General features: G+C 45.9%; 1 protein-coding gene across 3 annotated transcripts in view; it reads left to right on the top strand.

Moving 5' to 3' along the window:
* Positions 1 to 22263, top strand: part of fam124a (family with sequence similarity 124 member A) — a gene marked incomplete at its 5' end in the record, with an annotated part of 57940 nt that extends 35677 nt beyond the window's left edge. The window contains 3 exons of one of the 3 annotated variants that reach the window (XM_083638882.1): positions 14040 to 14374; positions 15813 to 16250; positions 20952 to 22263. In XM_083638882.1, coding sequence (XP_083495008.1) covers positions 14040 to 14374; positions 15813 to 16250; positions 20952 to 21743 — 1565 coding nt within the window. In that variant the 3' untranslated portion in view covers positions 21744 to 22263. Of the gene's footprint in view, positions 1 to 14030; positions 14375 to 15812; positions 16251 to 20951 lie in introns of all 3 variants that reach the window. The other 2 variants (XM_083638881.1, XM_083638880.1) reach the window with 2 other exon arrangements.
* Positions 22264 to 22812: the final 549 nt, after the last annotated feature.

Genomic DNA, 22812 nt, shown 5'->3' with positions numbered 1-22812 from the left:
TATCTCTCTCTGTCCCATGTGAGCAGCAGAGTGGTATATCTCTCTCTGTCCCATGTGAGCAGCAGAGTGGTATATCTCTCTCTGTCCCATGTGAGCAGCAGAGTGGTATATCTCTCTCTGTCCTGTGTGTGTATAGGGCAGCATAAGGGACAAAATTAAGACTACTGAGAAGCCGTCGGAGGCTATATCTTTGCCAAAGCCAGCTATGGATCTGGCCAATGATCTGTCAGCACCGGCAACTGAGAGACCGTCAGTGAGAAATGAGAAGCCGACTATTCATTTGTCTTACCAAGCAATCCACTGGATCGGCTATTGGATCGGCTGGTCATTAGCTTGTCAAGGCTAGCTACTAGCTTGGAGAGGCTAGCAACCCATTGGATCGGCTAGTCATTAGCATTTCTAAACCCACATAGGATAAGCAATAACCACGCCCTGTGGCGCCGGGATTGGCCAGGAGCATTGAAGCTTGGGACTAAAGCACCTGGGGTTTTTCATCTTTTAAAATAAAGATGTTTAAAAAACTATTGCTTGTTACATTTTCAGTGCTGTACCTTTTCTCTGGGTAAGAATTGAGCTTGAAATTAACGATATGATACATTATATTATATGAGCTATGAACGTGAACACAACACCGTTTATATTATTGCATGTTTTTGTAGATTGTGTACACATTGTGTAGATTACAATTATTATGCTTATTATTATTACTATGCTAAGGAAGGTAGGTGACCATAATTAATTTCAATGTCCGCTCTCGAAATCGCTGTCCGTTCTCAAGAGCTATTCAGTTGGTTCATGAAATCGCTGGGCTGCGTGCCCTCCAGTGTTGCTCCTGGCCAATCCGGGCGCCACATGGCGTGGTTATTGCTTATCCTATGTGGGATTAGAAATGTTAATGACCAACCGATCCAATGGGTTGCTAGCCTCTCCAAGCTAGTAGCTAGCCTCTCCAAGCTAATGACCAGCCGATCCAATAGCCGATCCAGTGGATTGCTTGGTAAGACAAATGAATAGTCGGCTTCTCATTTCTCACCGACGGTCTCTCAGTTGCCGGTGCTGACAGATCATTGGCCAGATCCATAGCTGGCTTTGGCAAAGATATAGCCTCCGACGGCTTCTCAGTAGTCTTAAATTTGTCCCTTACGCTGCCCCATATGTGTGTAGCAGAGTGGTATATCTCTCTCTGTCCCGTGTGTGCAGCAGAGTGGTATCACTCTCTCTGTCCTGTGTGTGCAGCAGAGTGGTATATCTCTCTCTGTCCTGTGTGTGTAGCAGAGTGGTATATCTCTCTCTGTCCTGTGTGTGCAGTAGAGTGGTATATCTCTCTCTGTCCCGTGTGAGCAGCAGAGTGGTATATCTCTCTCTGTCCTGTGTGTGCAGCAGAGTGGTATATCACTCTCTGTCCTGTGTGTGCAGCAGAGTGGTATATCACTCTCTGTCCCGTGTGAGCAGCAGAGTGGTATCACTCTCTGTCCTGTGTGTGCAGTAGAGTGGTATCACTCTCTCTGTCCCGTGTGTGTAGCAGAGTGGTATATCTCTCTCTGTCCCATGTGTGCAGCAGAGTGGTATATCACTCTCTGTCCTGTGTGTGTAGCAGAGTGGTATATCTCTCTCTGTCCTGTGTGTGTAGCAGAGTGGTATATCTCTCTCTGTCCCGTGTGAGCAGCAGAGTGGTATATCACTCTCTGTCCTGTGTGTGCAGCAGAGTGGTATATCACTCTCTGTCCCGTGTGAGCAGCAGAGTGGTATCACTCTCTGTCCTGTGTGTGCAGTAGAGTGGTATCACTCTCTCTGTCCCGTGTGTGTAGCAGAGTGGTATATCTCTCTCTGTCCCATGTGTGCAGCAGAGTGGTATATCACTCTCTGTCCTGTGTGTGCAGCAGAGTGGTATATCACTCTCTGTCCTGTGTGTGCAGCAGAGTGGTATATCTCTCTCTGTCCCATGTGAGCAGCAGAGTGGTATATCTCTCTCTGTCCTGTGTGTGCAGCAGAGTGGTATATCTCTCTCTCTGTCCCGTGTGAGCAGTAGAGTGGTATATCTCTCTCTGTCCCGTGTGAGCAGCAGAGTGGTATATCACTCTCTCTGTCCCGTGTGAGCAGCAGAGTGGTATCACATCTTATTAACAACCTGCCTGCTCTGACCAGACAACTATAATGAGCTCGTTCTATGATATTTGCGGTACATTCGGGTACATGATTTACTTTAGTACATAGCCTACACAACGGTTCTTTGTTGGCAATGTTTATTGACAAAAGCACAGTGGCAGACACATACCAAATGGTTCAAAGTAAATCTATCAAAAGTCTCAAATCTGTCAGCATTTGGCTTATGTTATTGCAATATCTTAGGTTGAACAACTGATAATCAGTAATATTCTCACAGTAATATGCACATGGGAATCAAAACGTAGCATTAATTTTCACAAATAATTTGACCAGGGGACAATGTGCCTCTGTTGTGTTGTGCTGTTCCTGCTCCACCATGGTACTCCGGCGGCCATCCCTTGAAGAAACAAACAACACCGTGTTATATTAATTACTATAACATAACGCCACCAAATTTGAGTTAAAGTAGGCTATAGCAACGGTGCTCACCCCCTTGCTCACACGTTAGCACACGATGCTAATCGAGCTAGCGTTAGCTTACAAACATGAGCATCACTCAAACAGTCCAACATAGCAGAGCACCAAGTGCGCGATCAATTCCACCTCAGTTATAAAGTTTAGAGTTTGCCCAGAGATAAGTATAAATATAGCAGTTTACCTTGTGGAGGCTTAGCAGCAGCTAGCAGGCTGGAGGCTCACACCATGGTCTCTTGGCCAGGCCCCGGACAAGACGGTGGTCGGCTGGCTGGACTCCTACTCGCCCATACCTTCGGGCTAAAAGTTATTACCGTATATTTGTTGTCCTGGACCATTTCACCACTGCAACCAGCCAGCCAGCGAGCAAGCTAGCAAACAGAAGCGAACAACAAGATGGCAGTCAGTCAGTTCAAGCCTGTGAGACAAATTCGGAAACTCCGCTAGGGGCAGCCGCCCCCTCCTTCTTCTTCTTCTTCTACTAGTGTTTTAACAGCCCTCTCTCCCCGTACTTCCGTGTAGAATTAATCCATTCAACCAATCAACGATGAGCAGGAAGCGGGGATTCAAGCCTCATTTTGTTCCATCAAAACCCAATGGGTGACGTCAGGCTCACTATATCCAGTTCTATTATACAATCAATGGTTTCAACACAACACGGCGATCTAAAAAGTGTACAGGCTATTTACCATCATTTACCTCATAAGTGTAGCCTCATATTGAGCGTAGCTACGCTGACATGTCAACATGAAACTGTGTGGTTTTGAATGGAGAGACGACGGAAGATTCGCTTAATCTGTTTCACTGCATTTATCGCATTACCATTTATTGATACGGCCGACTTTTCACACCTCCTCCAAGCGGGAAAATGAAAATTCACATAAAAACAGGTGGATGGAAACCAATTATTGTCAGTAAAGACCTGAAAAAGTTTGATGTCTGAAGTAAGAAAGAAAAATCACCAACTACGTTCTTCTATGGCCTCAATTTCGACATGTCAACATAGACTAGAATTTAATTTATTTGAGAAATGTAGACTTTTGGTTTTCTTCATACTGGACTAACCTGGGAAACAAGTGGACAAGTGCCTCTCATAGAAGCTGTCACTATCTATCAGTCCTTTTGTTCAGTATTAATGCGATTAACAGACTGCCTCAGATACGCTCTAGTATGAGAAATGTTTTGTTTGCAGATTAACAGACTGCCTCAGATACACTCTAGTATGAGAAATGTGTTGTATGCAGATTAACAGACTGCCTCAGATACACTCTAGTATGAGAAATGTGTTGTATGCAGATTAACAGACTGCCTCAGATACGCTCTAGTATGAGAAATGTTTTGTATGCAGATTAACAGACTGCCTCAGATACACTCTAGTATGAGAAATGTTTTGTATGCAGATTAACAGACTGCCTCAGATACACTCTAGTATGAGAAATGTTTTGTATGCAGATTAACAGACTGCCTCAGATACACTCTAGTATGAGAAATGTGTTGTATGCAGATTAACAGACTGCCTCAGATACGCTCTAGTATGAGAAATGTTTTGTATGCAGATTAACAGACTGCCTCAGATATGCTCTAGTATGAGAAATGTTTTGTATGCAGATTAACAGACTGCCTCAGATACACTCTAGTATGAGAAATGTGTTGTATGCAGATTAACAGACTGCCTCAGATACGCTCTAGTATGAGAAATGTTTTGTATGCAGATTAACAGACTGCCTCAGATACACTCTAGTATGAGAAATGTTTTGTATGCAGATTAACAGACTGCCTCAGATACGCTCTAGTATGAGAAATGTTTTGTATGCAGATTAACAGACTGCCTCAGATACGCTCTAGTATGAGAAATGTTTTGTTTGCAGATTAACAGACTGCCTCAGATACACTCTAGTATGAGAAATGTTTTGTATGCAGATTAACAGACTGCCTCAGATACGCTCTAGTATGAGAAATGTTTTGTATGCAGATTAACAGACTGCCTCAGATACGCTCTAGTATGAGAATGTTTTGTATGCAGATTAACAGACTGCCTCAGATACACTCTAGTATAAGAAATGTTTTGTATGCAGATTAACAGACTGCCTCAGATACGCTCTAGTATGAGAAATGTTTTGTATGCAGATTAACAGACTGCCTCAGATACGCTCTAGTATGAGAAATGTTTTGTATGCAGATTAACAGACTGCCTCAGATACGCTCTAGTATGAGAAATGTGTTGTATGCAGATTAACAGACTGCCTCAGATACACTCTAGTATGAGAAATGTTTTGTATGCAGATTAACAGACTGCCTCAGATACGCTCTAGTATGAGAAATGTTTTGTATGCAGATTAACAGACTGCCTCAGATACGCTCTAGTATGAGAAATGTTTTGTATGCAGATGAACAGACTGCCTCAGATACGCTCTAGTATGAGAAATGTGTTGTATGCAGATTAACAGACTGCCTCAGATACACTCTAGTATGAGAAATGTGTTGTATGCAGATTAACAGACTGCCTCAGATACGCTCTAGTATGAGAAATGTTTTGTTTGCAGATTAACAGACTGCGTCAGATACGCTCTAGTATGAGAAATGTTTTGTATGCAGATTAACAGACTGCCTCAGATACGCTCTAGTATGAGAAATGTTTTGTATGCAGATTAACAGACTGCCTCAGATACGCTCTAGTATGAGAATGTTTTGTATGCAGATTAACAGACTGCCTCAGATATGCTCTAGTATGAGAAATGTGTTGTATGCAGATTAACAGACTGCCTCAGATACGCTCTAGTATGAGAAATGTTTTGTATGCAGATTAACAGACTGCCTCAGATACGCTCTAGTATGAGAAATGTTTTGTATGCAGATTAACAGACTGCCTCAGATACGCTCTAGTATGAGAATGTGTTGTATGCAGATTAACAGACTGCCTCAGATATGCTCTAGTATGAGAAATGTGTTGTATGCAGATTAACAGACTGCCTCAGATATGCTCTAGTATGAGAAATGTTTTGTATGCAGATTAACAGACTGCCTCAGATACGCTCTAGTATGAGAAATGTTTTGTATGCAGATTAACAGACTGCCTCAGATACGCTCTAGTATGAGAATGTTTTGTATGCAGATTAACAGACTGCCTCAGATACACTCTAGTATGAGAATGTTTTGTATGCAGATTAACAGACTGCCTCAGATACACTCTAGTATAAGAAATGTTTTGTATGCAGATTAACAGACTGCCTCAGATACGCTCTAGTATGAGAAATGTTTTGTATGCAGATTAACAGACTGCCTCAGATACGCTCTAGTATGAGAAATGTTTTGTATGCAGATTAACAGACTGCCTCAGATACGCTCTAGTATGAGAAATGTGTTGTATGCAGATTAACAGACTGCCTCAGATACACTCTAGTATGAGAAATGTTTTGTATGCAGATTAACAGACTGCCTCAGATACGCTCTAGTATGAGAAATGTTTTGTATGCAGATTAACAGACTGCCTCAGATACGCTCTAGTATGAGAAATGTTTTGTATGCAGATTACCAAACTGCCTCAGATACGCTCTAGTATGAGAAATGTTTTGTATGCAGATTAACAGACTGCCTCAGATACACTCTAGTATGAGAAATGTTTTACTTTTGTTGTAATCTGAACCAGAAAAAGCTTGCGTGTGTTGTGTGCTTTGAAATATCAAAGTGTAAAAAGTTAACTATGTTTTACAGAACTGGCAGGACATGGTCTCAAAGTCAAACCATTACATTGTAATCTACTGGGCACCAGTCAAACTGACGTATTAGTGTTGGAACTCACTTTTTTTCTCCTTGACCAGACGAAGAAGGGGCCCCCATCTTGAATTTCCTCCTCCAGTTGTTTTGACTTACATCCATGGCCAAGCCAGCTAGAGCTGGAACTGCAGTGTTTGCACACACACACATGCACACACATGCACATGCACACACACACAGACACGCATGCACACACTCGCACACACACACGCGCGCATGCACACACACACACACGCACACACACGCACACGCGCACACACACACACACACGCACGCGCGCACACGCACACACACACATGCACACACACACACACACACATGCACATACACACACACATGCTCAGAGGCCTTAGTTGAGTTTTGGTTGCTAATCACTGTCATATGTGTAGGGGCCATTGTAAGGCATGTTGTTATATCTCACATTATCATCTGTTATGGCTGCATGCATGTGTTTCTGCTTAACACTGCAACACAAGCAGAGGGACAACGCACCCAGGAAGTAGAGGGACTGAACAAATGTTCAAATTGGTTTGTGTGTGTGTGCGTGTGTGTGTGTGTGTGTGTGTGTGTGTGTGTGTGTGTGTGTGCATGTGTGTGCGTGCGTGTGTGTGTGTGTGTGTGTGTGTGTGTGCGTGTGTCCGTCCACCCGTGACACACACTGTGGTGTGCATTGTGCATTTTCGCTGTGTTCGTTTGTGTTAGTGTATTAGGTATTCTGTCGAGTCAGAACATCCGCATCAGCTTGAAGTGGATTATAGCGGATTAAGCTGTTAAAAACACACGCCTCCACTCTCCAGAGCTTTACAAACTCCCTCTAGTCAAGCTGCTCTGGGGTGACTTAAATTGGGGGTCCTAGCTCAGCCCTCTTTAGGGAGGTCCGGGTTGGGGGGAGGGGGGGGGCGGAGCCTGTCTGTGGCGAGTGTGTGCGGGAGCCTGTCTGTGGCGAGTGTGTGTTGGACAAGTGAAAGTCTGGTGTAGATGTGGAGAAGTGAAAGTCTGGTATAGATGTGGAGAGGTGAAAGTCTGGTGTAGATGTGGAGAGGTGAAAGTCTGGTATAGATGTGGAGAGGTGAAAGCCTGGTATAGATGTGGAGAGGTGAAAGCCTGGTGTAGATGTGGAGAAGTGCAAGTCTGGTGTAGATGTGGAGAGGTGAAAGCCTGGTGTAGATGTGGAGAGGTGAAAGCCTGGGGTAGATGTGGAGAGGTGAAAGCCTGGTATAGATGTGGAGAGGTGAAAGCCTGGTGTAGATGTGGAGAGGTGAAAGCCTGGTGTAGATGTGGAGAGGTGAAAGCCTGGTATAGATGTGGAGAGGTGAAAGTCTGGTGTAGATGTGGAGAGGTGAAAGCCTGGTGTAGATGTGGAGAGGTGAAAGTCTGGTGTAGATGTGGAGAGGTGAAAGTCTGGTGTAGATGTGGAGAGGTGAAAGTCTGGTGTAGATGTGGAGAGGTGAAAGTCTGGTGTAGATGTGGAGAAGTGAAAGCCTGGTGTAGATGTGGAGAAGTGAAAGCCTGGTATAGATGTGGAGAGGTGAAAGCCTGGTGTAGATGTGGAGAGGTGAAAGCCTGGTATAGATGTGGAGAGGTGAAAGTCTGGTGTAGATGTGGAGAAGTGAAAGTCTGGTGTAGATGTGGAGAAGTGAAAGTCTGGTGTAGATGTGGAGAAGTGAAAGTCTGGTGTAGATGTGGAGAAGTGAAAGCCTGGTGTAGATGTGGAGAAGTGAAAGTCTGGTGTAGATGTGGAGAAGTGAAAGCCTGGTATAGATGTGGAGAAGTGAAAGCCTGGTATAGATGTGGAGAGGTGAAAGTCTGGTATAGATGTGGAGAAGTGAAAGTCTGGTATAGATGTGGAGAAGTGAAAGCCTGGTATAGATGTGGAGAGGTGAAAGCCTGGTGTAGATGTGGAGAAGTGAAAGTCTGGTGTAGATGTGGAGAGGTGAAAGCCTGGTGTAGATGTGGAGAGGTGAAAGCCTGGTATAGATGTGGAGAAGTGAAAGTCTGGTATAGATGTGGAGAAGTGAAAGTCTGGTATAGATGTGGAGAAGTGAAAGCCTGGTGTAGATGTGGAGAGGTGAAAGCCTGGTATAGATGTGGAGAGGTGAAAGTCTGGTGTAGATGTGGAGAAGTGAAAGCCTGGTATAGATGTGGAGAGGTGAAAGTCTGGTGTAGATGTGGAGAGGTGAAAGTCTGGTATAGATGTGGAGAGGTGAAAGTCTGGTGTAGATGTGGAGAAGTGAAAGCCTGGTATAGATGTGGAGAAGTGAAAGCCTGGTATAGATGTGGAGAGGTGAAAGTCTGGTGTAGATGTGGAGAAGTGAAAGCCTGGTGTAGATGTGGAGAGGTGAAAGTCTGGTGTAGATGTGGAGAGGTGAAAGCCTGGTATAGATGTGGAGAGGTGAAAGTCTGGTGTAGATGTGGAGAGGTGAAAGTCTGGTATAGATGTGGAGAGGTGAAAGTCTGGTGTAGATGTGGAGAAGTGAAAGCCTGGTATAGATGTGGAGAAGTGAAAGCCTGGTATAGATGTGGAGAGGTGAAAGTCTGGTGTAGATGTGGAGAAGTGAAAGCCTGGTGTAGATGTGGAGAGGTGAAAGTCTGGTGTAGATGTGGAGAGGTGAAAGTCTGGTATAGATGTGGAGAAGTGAAAGTCTGGTGTAGATGTGGAGAAGTGAAAGTCTGGTATAGATGTGGAGAAGTGAAAGCCTGGTGTAGATGTGGAGAAGTGAAAGCCTGGTGTAGATGTGGAGAGGTGAAAGCCTGGTATAGATGTGGAGAAGTGAAAGCCTGGTGTAGATGTGGAGAAGTGAAAGCCTGGTATAGATGTGGAGAAGTGAAAGCCTGCTGTAGATGTGGAGAAGTGAAAGGCTGGTATAGATGTGGAGAAGTGAAAGCCTGGTGTAGATGTGGAGAAGTGAAAGTCTGGTGTAGATGTGGAGAGGTGAAAGTCTGGTATAGATGTGGAGAGGTGAAAGTCTGGTGTAGATGTGGAGAAGTGAAAGCCTGGTGTAGATGTGGAGAAGTGAAAGCCTGGTGTAGATGTGGAGAAGTGAAAGCCTGGTGTAGATGTGGAGAGGTGAAAGCCTGGTGTAGATGTGGAGAGGTGAAAGCCTGGTATAGATGTGGAGAAGTGAAAGTCTGGTATAGATGTGGAGAGGTGAAAGCCTGGTATAGATGTGGAGAGGTGAAAGCCTGGTATAGATGTGGAGAAGTGAAAGTCTGGTGTAGATGTGGACAGGTGAAAGCCTGGTGTAGATGTGGAGAGGTGAAAGCCTGGTATAGATGTGGAGAGGTGAAAGTCTGGTGTAGATGTGGAGAGGTGAAAGTCTGGTGTAGATGTGGAGAAGTGAAAGTCTGGTATAGATGTGGAGAGGTGAAAGTCTGGTATAGATGTGGAGAGGTGAAAGTCTTGTATAGATGTGGAGAGGTGAAAGTCTGGTGTAGATGTGGAGAAGTGAAAGCCTGGTGTAGATGTGGAGAAGTGAAAGCCTGGTGTAGATGTGGAGAAGTGAAAGCCTGGTGTAGATGTGGAGAAGTGAAAGCCTGGTGTAGATGTGGAGAGGTGAAAGCCTGGTGTAGATGTGGAGAGGTGAAAGCCTGGTATAGATGTGGAGAGGTGAAAGCCTGGTATAGATGTGGAGAGGTGAAAGCCTGGTATAGATGTGGAGAAGTGAAAGCCTGGTGTAGATGTGGAGAGGTGAAAGCCTGGTATAGATGTGGAGAGGTGAAAGCCTGGTGTAGATGTGGAGAGGTGAAAGCCTGGTGTAGATGTGGAGAGGTGAAAGCCTGGTATAGATGTGGAGAGGTGAAAGCCTGGTATAGATGTGGAGAGGTGAAAGTCTGGTGTAGATGTGGAGAAGTGAAAGCCTGGTGTAGATGTGGAGAGGTGAAAGCCTGGTGTAGATGTGGAGAAGTGAAAGTCTGGTGTAGATGTGGAGAGGTGAAAGTCTGGTGTAGATGTGGAGAGGTGAAAGTCTGGTATAGATGTGGAGAGGTGAAAGTCTGGTGTAGATGTGGAGAAGTGAAAGCCTGGTGTAGATGTGGAGAGGTGAAAGTCTGGTGTAGATGTGGAGAAGTGAAAGCCTGGTGTAGATGTGGAGAGGTGAAAGTCTGGTGTAGATGTGGAGAAGTGAAAGTCTGGTATAGATGTGGAGAGGTGAAAGTCTGGTGTAGATGTGGAGAGGTGAAAGTCTGGTGTAGATGTGGAGAGGTGAAAGTCTGGTGTAGATGTGGAGAGGTGAAAGCCTGGGGTAGATGTGGAGAAGTGAAAGCCTGGTGTAGATGTGGAGAGGTGAAAGCCTGGGGTAGATGTGGAGAGGTGAAAGCCTGGGGTAGATGTGGAGAGGTGAAAGCTTGGGGTAGATGTGGAGAAGTGAAAGCCTGGGGTAGATGTGGAGAGGTGAAAGCCTGGGGTAGATGTGGAGAGGTGAAAGCCTGGGGTAGATGTGGAGAGGTGAAAGCTTGGGGTAGATGTGGAGAGGTGAAATGGAGAAGGACAGGAGAGAGAGAAGAGAGCGAGATGGAATGGAATGGGCAAGCCAAGAGGTAAACCAATGAGTAAAAAGAGTGGAGTGGAATGTGAATGGAAATGTCGGAGCCACAAGCTGAGATGTTTGGAGAGAATGGAAGGGTTTGGATTGGAGATTTTCTGGACCAAAGCAAGCCTCATTGATGTTCTCTGCTTATCATTTGGTTTTCGTCTCATATTCTGTGGAGGGCAGACTTTGGTGGGCGTGTTCTCCTCCTGAGTGTCTTGATGTAGATGTAGATGTAGATGTAGTAGTCTTGAGTAGACAGGCTATGCTAATTGTTATGGATCTCTGTTGTGACCCGGGGCCTATCTGAACTGTCGTGACCAGGGATGAACCTGTCTCGACTGACTTGGTGTGACTTGACAAAAGACGGGTTGAACATTGGGTCGAGTAACCCTCGTCCCCCTAGTGGTTGGTTTGAAAGTGGTATTAGTTGCTTATGACTGGCACGTTGGTGGCAGAATACCAGAGCGACAGTAGTTAACGGCGGTTGTAACGTGATCTCGACACAAATGTCACCTCTTTGGTCAACTGTCCTTTCGCAAAGGCCAGCGGGACTCATGAGACAGATCCGGTCCCTGTGCGCCCCCTCTCTGTTGCTTGGAGCGATGCGGGCCGTGCCAAAAACAGCCTCCTGGGCCACTGACAAGAATCCACTGTCCTTTCCCTCGCCCCGGAGTGCCCCGGGCCTCAAAGCACAAAGGAAATAGGACAAAAGCCCCCAGAGAAGTCAGATCAAGTTTGTAGGGAAAGTGTTCTGAAAACAGAGAATGAGAGAACATGGCGATGAGGCGATACTGTGTGAGCGTGTACATCTGTTTGCATGTGGCATGGACACGAAAGAATAACAACGGAGCGCATGGCTTATGGCAAAAACAACTCCATTCTCAGCATTTGGTAGGGCTGACGGTCCTTTCACGGTACCTGCCCTCCCCCAGGGGAGGCGCTGGCTTTTCCGGGTCACGGGTTCAGGAGGGGGGGGGGGGGGGGGGGGGGGGGGGCTACACCTTGATGCAGCGCTCCTGCTGTGGTGGGCTTCAGTAATCACCTCCTAATGGAACTAATGAGTCCACACACAGAGCAGAGCAGAGAGGGGGAGGGCAGAGGGACCTGGGGGGGGAGGGCAGAGGGACCTGGGGGGGGAGGGCAGAGGGACCTGGGGGGGGAGGGCAGAGGGACCTGGGGAGGGAGGGCAGAGGGACCTGGGGGGGAGGGCAACGGGAGTTGGAGATCTGCTGGCACAAGACAACCCAATCGGCAGAATAATTGTAGGTTTCTGGACAACCTCAACGTAAATCTGAAACAAAGCGGCGGTTAATTTGAAATCCTTGCTGCCTTATTCCAGCGTCGTTAAACGCAAATAACTTTGGTTATGTTTAGGCAAATAAAACAATTTGGTTAATGTTAGGGTTATATGGTTTGGGTTAGGCTTAAATAAAAAATAAAAAATTTAAAAATGTGATTCACGGTTGAAATGTAGACTTTGTAAACTATGGGGATCGAACACGGCTCTCCAGTGTGAACGTGTTTACACCCAATATCCTTATGCAGCCACAACACCAGGCCCAATTATACTCTACGTTAAAGACGGAGACGGAGACGGACAGATCGATTTCTATCAATAGTATAATTACATGTAAGACCGGGTTTGTTGTTTATCTTTTGAAGTGTCCTTGTGGACTGTGTTATGTGGGTAAAACCACAAGAGAGCTAAAAACTCGTATGTCAGAAGACAAGAGCACTATTAGGAACAAAGAGGAAAAGTCTTCAGTGGCGAGACATTTTAATTCTGCTGGCCATGATGTGTGTTCACTCAGGTTCCATGATGTGTGTTCACTCAGGTTCCATGATGTGTGTTCACTCAGGTTCCATGATGTGTGTTCACTCAGGTTCCATGATGTGTGTTCACTCAGGTTCCATGATGTGTGTTCACTCAGGTTCCATGATGTGTTCACTCAGGTTTCAGGGGATTGAAGTTGTAGCACCTTTGAAAAGAGGGGGCGATAGGGACAGAGCTCTGCTACAGAGAGATGCTTTCTGGATCCACACGCTACAGACTGAACATCCTAAAGGCCTTAATGAGGAGTTGTTGTTTGGGTTGTTTCCTCTAGGTACTTTTTAAACTTTATTTCAATATTTTCTATCTTGTCTACTTACATTATGTCCACTAGACCCCCGTTTGTATATTTATGTTTCTGCCTGTTCTCTGTGAAGGGCTATTGACATGGGAACATATCCGGCTGGGCTTTATTTAATTCAATGTTTAATTATTTCTATTTGTAAACTCTACTAGAAGAGTATTTGCTATGTACATTTTCTATATATTCTGTAACTTTGTTGATGTCCTTATCTGTGTAGCTTACCTGGTAACTGATTGTATTATTGAATCTAGTTCCGGTTTGACTGTATTTATACGCCATTTCCGCCTGACCCGGCACAACACTGATGAAGGCTACCTGCTGAAACGCGTACGTTGTGCTGCTGTACATCAAAGTATTAAAAACGCCTAAAGGACTTTTTTGAGTGCTGGTCTTTACTCTACTCTACTGCCCACTGGTGGATGTATTGCTTAACATGATATCAACGTGAAAGACGCATGAAAGTATGTGGGCAGTGACGATAACATTGTTTCAAATGGACGCATTTATTTTGGTATGAAAATATAAATGAGCCTTTACGGCACGTTCGCACCATAAGCCGAAGCAACGCTCAACCTACGCTGAACCCACAGGTTTCATTTCGGCGTCCTTGTTAACAGGCGAAGCTGTTCACACCAGCCGCGCGCGTGCCTTGCTCAAGGCACGTTTAAGGCACGCTCAAGCCGCGCTCAAGCCATTGTTCCGGATTCAGTCCTATTATCCAAGCGTGAAGCTGCCAGGCATGAAGTCAATGGAAGTTGTGGGCGGGTTCAAGGCGCACCGAGCAAGGCGCTGAGGAAAAGAGAGTGCTTCTGGTGTCACCGGTTAAGCGTCAGCTCAACTTCAGTTCTGCTCATGTTAAGCGCCAGGTGTGAACACAGCTTACTGACCACCGCGCTGTTTGGGTTAGGGTTAGGGTTAGACTCTGTTCTCTAATTCAGTCGGTTGGGTTAGGGTTAGACTCTGTATGTATTTCTTATGATGTCTCCTCTTTCCCCCCATGTCTGCCGTGTTGTATGCGGAGGCGAGTTCTCCGCGGGCGAGCTCCAAGACCCCTTCCTGGTCAGCGTGCACCTCATCGCCGACCCGGGCGAGGGCGAGTCCCTGCAGCATGCGGCCGACGCCGTGCTGGCCTGGTTTCACCCCGAGCTGCAGCTGTTCCGCGTGTCCGAACGCGCGCCCGGCTCCTCCCACCGACTGCGTCCCAAGCGCCATCAGAACGGCGCCTCTATGGCCGCCTGCCAGCCCTCCTTGGCGGTCGTCCTTTTCCTCCAGGAAACGTACGCCGGCGAGGAGCGGATACTGTCGCTGCACCGCGCGCTGCGGCGAGCGCCTTGGCACTACCACCACACCGAGAAGGTTTTATTTATTTATTTATTTATTTATTTATGTATGTATGTATGTATTTATTTATTTATTTATTTATTTATTTTTACAAAAATATGAATGTGGTGAACGGAGCGATACGTTACTTTTTTGCTCCCGTTTGAATTGTGCCACGGGGTACTAACACATGTTAAATGTTGTCAATTTAAAAGATAACTCTGCATGTCAAGAAAGTCGTTTCTCCTGAAACTGAAACGTAAGGTTTAGTTTTGTGAATCAACTACATCTCGTGTCGCACGTTAGCTATACGTCACACCATCAACAACAATGGACTGGCGGGAGAGACGTCACTTAGGTGACTGGCGTAGTCTTTCTGATTGATAACTTATAGTGCCACAGTTTTACCACAAACTGCCACTTGCAGTTCTCTTTTACATTGACAAACATGACGTGTGTTACTCCCTGTCAATACAGGCGACAAAAACCACACAAACTTGAGAACCATAAAAAAGACAACAGATAACACAGACAAACGACAATATAATATGTGCAAGTGGCGAGACAAACTAGGGCAGTGGTTCTTAGAGCTGTCACTTTTTCCAAAAATAAAGTTCGAATGAACTTTAATTGCCCCTCAATTTGTTCGAATGTATCCGAAGTTGATTGGTTAACCCCCCCCCATAAAAATGACATTAAACGTTACATAAGAGATAGTCGTCTTTTCTCTTTGATGTGTAAAGGAGCAGCTGTTGAGAGCTGATGAGTGGCATGAGTGGTTGTGATTGTCCGCTCCTGGCTTTGTTGTTGTCTGCATCAGTCAGTCTGCATCGGCTGCCTCCATTTTGTCTTGTGGTCAAGACATGTCAGGTGGTCAGGATAGGTCAAGCTGTTAGAGCAGAGCGCCCTCTGCTGGATCATCAATGAATTTAAAAAGAAAATAAATCCCCCCCGCCACAAAAAAAATAATATTATTATTATTTTAATTTGGATGGGTCAATTACATATCGAACGTTCCCCCCCCTCCCCCACATTTGAAGTTACATTCGAATTTTGATTAAAAAGTGACAGCTCTAGTGGTTCTCAAATGGGGGTCCGGGGACCCCCAGGGGTCCTTGAGGGGTTTCCAGGGGGTTTCCAGCCAAAGGGGGGGGGGGGGTAATTTATTTTTGCTATAATTCCATTCATAAGTAACACACTGACTATTTTGGTCATGGGTTTTATACACTTTCTGTAATAAAACATCTAAAAGCATCTTATTATCATATGGGGGACCGTGGGACAAAATCCTATCAAATGTGGGTCCGTGGTCTAATCTTTGTCAGTTTAGGTGTCCTTCATGTGAAAACATTTGAGAACCACTGAACTAGGGAAAGGGGAGACCATGAGAGCTTCAGGTGCCAAGTGCTAAAGTGACTGGTGTTAAAGTGCTCAGTGTGCTCATTTTTGTTTTTGTTTTTGATTTATTCCTAAGGTCAGCAACGGCCGGCGTATGCTGCCGCTAGCGCCGTGCAGCCAGGACTTTTTCACCCTGGCCCCCGGCACGCCGCTGTGGGCCGCGCGGCAGGTGCATTACGGGAAGGAGATCGTGCGCTTCACCGTGTACTGCCGCCACGAGAGCTACGCCGACATGGTGCGGCTGTACAAGCTGCTGCTGCAGCGGAGGCCGGCGCAGAAGAAGCAGGAGGACTTTTGCTTCTTTGTGGTGTACCGCAACCCGGACACGGAGATCCAGCTGTCGCTCAAGAGGCTCCCGCGGGGCCAGGGCCCGGTGCCCACCGACTCGGCCGTGATGGAGGTGAGGGTGCGCGACGTGGGCGCGCTGGTGCCCCTGCTGCCACGCCCCTGCTGCCCCATCAGCCAGGTGCGCTGGCAGACAGAGGACTACGACGGCAACAAGATCCTGCTGCAGGTGAGAGCCGACATATACGCCTCCTGCTGCAGGTGAGAGCAGACATATACGCCTCCTGCTGCAGGTGAGAGCAGACATATACGCCTCCTGCTGCAGGTGAGAGCGGACATATACGCCTCCTGCTGCAGGTGAGAGCAGACATATACGCCTCCTGCTGCAGGTGAGAGCAGACATATACGCCTCCTGCTGCAGGTGAGAGCGGACATATACGCCTCCTGCTGCAGGTGAGAGCAGACATATACGCCTCCTGCTGCAGGTGAGAGCGGACATATACGCCTCCTGCTGCAGGTGAGAGCGGACATATACGCCTCCTGCTGCAGGTGAGAGCAGACATATACGCCTCCTGCTGCAGGTGAGAGCAGACATATACGCCTCCTGCTGCAGGTGAGAGCAGACATATACGCCTCCTGCTGCAGGTGAGAGCGGACATATATATATATATATATCATATATGTATATATATATCATACATATATATACATATACGCCGCCGCCGTTCAAGGCAACTCGGAACACGGGGAAAAACCGGCTCCGAGCTGTAAAAAAGTCGACGTCCGTTGAGTTGACGTCATCGATGTGTTTGCTGACCTATTTGAGGTGTAATTATGCAATATGTGTTTATCAAATAAAAAAGCCAAATATAAACAATATAAACTTGATATTGTTTCTATTTTGCTCTGATTATAGCAATACGTTGAATTCAACAGCTATTCTACCAATGAAATTAGCTAGCTGTGTAAGTTCTTGTAACTCTGAGTTAAAAACAACTATAAAAAAGCAACTACAGTATGCCGGAGGTCGGAAAATCCGCGTTGAAAGTTCCGAGTTCCGAGTTGTCTGTTCGTCTCGGCTCCCAGACGATTGGAGAGTTCTGCCTACCAATCTTCTGGGAACTTCTTGTCAAAAATAGTTTCCTGCACAACAGCGACGAATTGATGCTCTCCCCCCAATTATCCTCCATAATGAAACAAGACACACTTGAGATCACGGAGAGAGCTTTTTAAAATATTTAAATGGATTTTGCAAAAACAACGTTATGTTACATTCTTTGTTTTATCCGTTTACAAGAACACAACTTCTACATGTCACCGCCCCTTCTGCATGATGGACCGCCCTAAAAACTTTGGATTGGTTCTGCCACGCAGCGCTTTTTTTACTCCCAAATAATGTTCCACCCAGTTTGAACAATGACAGTTTAAACAATGACAGTTTAAACAATGACAGTTTGAACAATGACAGTTTAAATAATGACAATTTGGACAATGACAGTTTGAACAATGACAGCTGGGAGAAAGTCCCCACTCTCTAGTTGAGCGACATGAATAGAGACTGAGAACTGAGTCTAGAGGGTGTTGGGTCGGTGTTTTGTTTTTTACAATGTGTCGGTATACCTCCTTCACTCAGGCTCCATTGAGCTTATCTGTCAAGCTCTACTCTTTCATCTCACAGTAGGCTTCTGTAACCAGTAAGTTACTGTAACCAGTAAGTTACTGTAACCAGTAAGTTACTGTAACCAGTAAGTTACTGTAACCAGTAAGTTACTATTTCATCTCAGAGTAATGTAACCAGTAAGTTACTGTTTCATCTCAGAGTAATGTAACCAGTAAGTTACTCTTTCATCTCAGAGTACTGTAACCAGTAAGTTACTGTAACCAGTAAGTTACTATTTCATCTCAGAGTACTGTAACCAGTAAGTTACTCTTTCATCTCAGAGTACTGTAACCAGTAAGTTACTGTAACCAGTAAGTTACTATTTCATCTTAGAGTACTGTAACCAGTAAGTTACTCTTTCATCTCAGAGTACTGTAACCAGTAAGTTACTCTTTCATCTCAGAGTACTGTAACCAGTAAGTTACTCTTTCATCTCAGAGTACTGTAACCAGTAAGTTACTCTTTCATCTCAGAGTACTGTAACCAGTAAGTTACTCTTTCATATCAGAGTACTGTAACCAGTCAGTTACTGTAACCAGTAAGTTGCTCTTTCATCTCAGAGTACTGTAACCAGTAAGTTACTCTTTCATATCAGAGTACTGTAACCAGTAAGTTATTGTAACCAGTAAGTTACTGTTTCATCTCACAGTACTGTAACCAGTAAGTTACTGTAAGCAGTAAGTTACTGTAACCAGTAAGTTACTGTTTCATCTCAGAGTACTGTAACCAGTAAGTTACTGTAAGCAGTAAGTTACTCTTTCATCTCAGAGTACTGTAACCAGTAAGTTACTGTTTCACCTCACAGTACTGTAACCAGTAAGTTACTGTAACCAGTAAGTTACTGTTTCATCTCAGAGTACTGTAACCAGTAGGTTACTGTAAGCAGTAAGTTAGTCTTTCATCTCAGAGTACTGTAAGCAGTAAGTTACTCTTTCATCTCAGAGTACTGTAACCAGTAAGTTACTGTAACCAGTAAGTTACTATTTCATCTCAGAGTACTGTAAGCAGTAAGTTCCTCTTTCATCTCAGAGTACTGTAACCAGTAAGTTACTGTAACCAGTAAGTTCCTCTTTCATCTCAGAGTACTGTAAGCAGTAAGTTACTGTAACCAGTAAGTTACTCTTTCATCTCAGAGTACTGTAAGCAGTAAGTTCCTCTTTCATATCAGAGTACTGTAACCAGTAAGTTACTGTAACCAGTAAGTTACTCTTTCATCTCAGAGTACTGTAAGCAGTAGGTTGCAGTGTGGCAGTGTAGAAAGTCACTGCTTCTCTCTGTATCGTTTGGTTGGAAAGTTGGATGACATGACATAAGAATAGCAACATGGAGAAGTCATCAGTGTTTACAGTCTTGTGCATTTAAATGTGAGCTTTCTTCAGAAAAGGGAAACATATAGAAACATATATATCTTGCTCTTGAACACTGCCTAACTTGTTCAGAATGAAGTGCCTACGAGATTTCATTCCCCATTCATTTCTCCATAGACGAAAAATCCTTCAATTCAGCTCGATTCAGAATCAGGAGAGACCAAAGAACATTTCACTCAGACCAACAGAAAAGAGGGGGGGAGGGGATCTGAGGGGGAGGGGTTCTAGGGAGGGGGGGGGGGGGGGGTTGCTTTTTTGTTTTGTTTACAATGAGGTCGACCCGAAGAGACATAAGATCTGTGGAGAAGGAAATGAAAGAACTTGTTTGGACCTGGCGCCAAGTGCAGCACTGGCGTTCGTTGGTAAGACATTATGTCAGCACCAAGAGGATTAAGTAGTTTGGTCCAAGTGAAATGTTCTATGGGCTCTCCTGGTTCTGAGTAGAGGTTCTATGGGCTCCCCTGGTTCTGAGTAGAGGTTCTATGGGCTCTCCTGGTTCTGAGTAGAGGTTATATGGGCTCTCCTGGTTCTGAGTAGAGGTTATATGGGCTCCCCTGGTTCTGAGTAGAGCTGAATCACTTGTTTTGCCCAAGTGAAACTCATTTAATAAGGATCTTTCAAACGGCCATTGAAAAATGAATGGGGAATGAAAAAAATCCCTTGGGTCCCGGAAGAGGGCGTGACTTATGCACTCTATAACATTTCACCAAGCTGGTGTCAGAACAAAGACAAGTACCACCATGTTGCTTATTACTTTTCCAGACCTTTTATGTTGTGGGAGGAAATCTGGCTGTAGATTTGTGCAGCCAGAAACCGTTTTTTGTTGAACAGCCCCTCTCTGTGTGTGTGTGCGTGTGTGTGTGTGTGTGTGCGTGTGCGTGCGTGCGTGCGTGCGTGCGTGCGTGCGTGCGTGCGTGCGTGCGTGCGTGCGTGCGTGCGTGCGTGCGTGTGTGTGTGTGTTGTGTGCGCGTGCGCGTGTGTGTGTGTCAGGTACATAAATGGATGTGTGATACACAGGGGATTCCCCTGGATGCTGATGACTTTGCCAGCTGTTGGTTTGATTCATAAAGTGGCTGGAGTGGGGGGCGGGGGGGTTTAGTGAACCCGGGGGTTCCCTCACGCCCCCTCCCCCCTCTGCAGTGGGGGGGGAGGGGGTTTAGTGAACCCGGGGGTTCCCTCACGCCCCCTCCCCCCTCTGCTCCACAGTCTGTTCATTGCGTGAGGAGCCCTTGGTTGCCTCACCTCATTCACCACGCCCACTTTTTCTCTCTCCCGCGTTGGTCGCAATTGTATTTGTTCTTCCGGTTCAGCGCTAGTTGGCGGCCAATTTCAAAACAAAAACGTCACTATGACGCGGCAACATTCAGAAGCTTCACTGCGGCCAACCTCAGTTACATGTTCATAGCGTTACTGCTGCGAGCAGCGGATGGCTGTTACCCGGTCGGCATTTAACGTTAGCTACAAAAGCACGTGGACAGTGTTTTCTCACTGCCAGTAGTAGGTTGACAGATACTAGCTAGTCCGACTGGTCACACAGCCAGCGCTCTCAGTCCTCGCTGCTCGTCAAATATTTCCAAATAGGCGTTATTCTGATAAACTGGTCACATATTTATATTACGTTCTCACCCGAAAAAATATTAAAACTATTAAAAAAAAAAAAAAAAAAAAATCGCTTGAAAACAGCTTTTTGGCAAGTCTAAAAATGACTACGGCAGGCGTCATCTACTTCCGTGTCTAAAACAGAAAGACGATTACAAAATGACGTCATGCACAGTCCGCGGGCCGTATGTTGCCCATGTATGATGTACACACATACAGTATAAAGGAGCGCAAGTGTTCTCATCTGTTTCCTGTTCCTTGTACAGGTCCAAGGTGCCTCATCTGTTTCCTGTTCCTTGTACAGGTCCAAGGTGCGCGCTTCAAATGCAGACAAGATGCCTCCCTCGCCACTGGATCTGTTTCGGCTCCATCCACCTTCGGCCGCAGGAACCGCCGGCACCATCGTGCGTGGTCGCGTCCCAGAGCCCAGAGCCAGGCCTCCCACAGCTCGCTGCCTCTGGCTTGTGAGGAGCAGGACGAGGGAGACGATGACCAGCGCCACCCGGAGGCTTGGAGGAGCCCGTGGAGGACCCCCCGGTCCAGCTCCCTCTTCTCTCTGCCCAACACGGGGCCCGCCAGCGCCCGCTCCACCTCCTCCTCCTCCCCTGGGCCTTCCCCCGGCCCCCACTGCAGAAGCCCCTCCCTCACCCGTAGCCCCTCCCTCATGCCGGCCTTCCGGCTCAACGTGGACGCTCTGCTGGGGGCAGAGGAGACCGATGTGGACACGGGGAATAAGGTGGACACGGACAGCAGCGTGGACCTTACAGTGGTCTCTGCGTACATCAAAGCCAACCTTCCACAGACTCGCCAGCCAGAAGACAGAGGCCCCGCCCTCTCTCCCGGCGTCTCGCGAGGTGCCAGAGGTACGGCGTCCACATTGGGCCGGCCCCCTGTTCCCGTAAGGACAAGTAGCCTGTCCAGCAAGAGCACCCCGTCTACGTTGCTGAGGTCACACCCCCACAGTGCCTGTCCAATCACAAGTGCTGCTCCATGCCTGAGAGATGTCTCACTCCAATCAATGTGTGGGCCAGTTGAAGACAGGTGTTGCCAAAAGGCACACAATGTAGAAGAAGAAGACCAAGAATTCTACATTTGATAAACTGGTGTAAGCTGAACCGACTCACATTGGCCAGTAACCGACATTAGGACAGGGACACTGTCAGTACAGCTCGACCCTGCCCCCTGGTGTCTGATAGTAAAAGTGGTTTAAGGTGGACCCCAGGAAGAGTAGATGTTACCTCGGTAACGAGATCCAAATAAATCAACAAATCAACAAAAGTGGACTTGTGACAGTGTAAAGGCAAACCAGCGAAGATTACTTTGATGCATTATCCTTCACTGCACTTCTCCATGTTTATGTATTTATATGGTATTTTCATGTATTTGTGTTTATTACTTTTTTGTATGTATATTTAATGTAGCATTCTCTGTTAATGTCAGGTTATATGAGTAAATGAAATGCAATACACATTTCCAAAGGGCCAATCTATTCACAGAAGACAAATGTTCTTTTCCGCTCCTACAGTATGTGCTTTGCAATACCACTCTTAGGCGACTTTGCCACTCTGATCCTCCATTTTATTTATTTATCTGCTTATCTGAACAGCAATTATGTTGTGAGCATTAATGTCAGCATATAATAATAATAATACCGTTTATTTATATAGCACATTTCATAACAGTGTTATAAAGTGCTTCTGAAATGAATAAAAACCAAACAAAGTAAGCCAGAGCCTGTAGTCCCCATAGCCTCTCTGAGATCTGATACCACCAGTCTTCTCAACATCAAAGGCTAAAAAGCTCAGCGGCGGCAACTGCACATGTATCAGAGGAAGCATGTGCTCGTCTACAACTCTCTCCAGATCGCTGGAGGAATTTAGCCTGGGTGAACCTAGCCTTCAACGTGACGTCACAGACCATGCCTGCAACGTAAGTACATGTGTGTGTGTGTGTGTATGTGTATGTGTATGTGTGTGTATGTGTATGTGTGTGTATGTGTATAGCAGAATCAGAATCACTTTTATTGCCACAGTATGCAAGTTACATACGAGGAATTTGTCTTAGTGTCTGTATAGCAGCGTAGCGGTTACATCAATATGCAGAGATAAGAAGTAGGAAGATAACTAAAGACAATAACAAAGTTGCAAGTGCAATCAAATCGAGTC

Source organism: Poromitra crassiceps (genome assembly GCF_964638095.1).
Source record: "Poromitra crassiceps genome assembly, chromosome: 6".
NCBI classification, from domain to species: domain Eukaryota; kingdom Metazoa; phylum Chordata; class Actinopteri; order Beryciformes; family Melamphaidae; genus Poromitra; species Poromitra crassiceps.
This window is presented reverse-complemented; position numbering and strand designations above follow the sequence as displayed.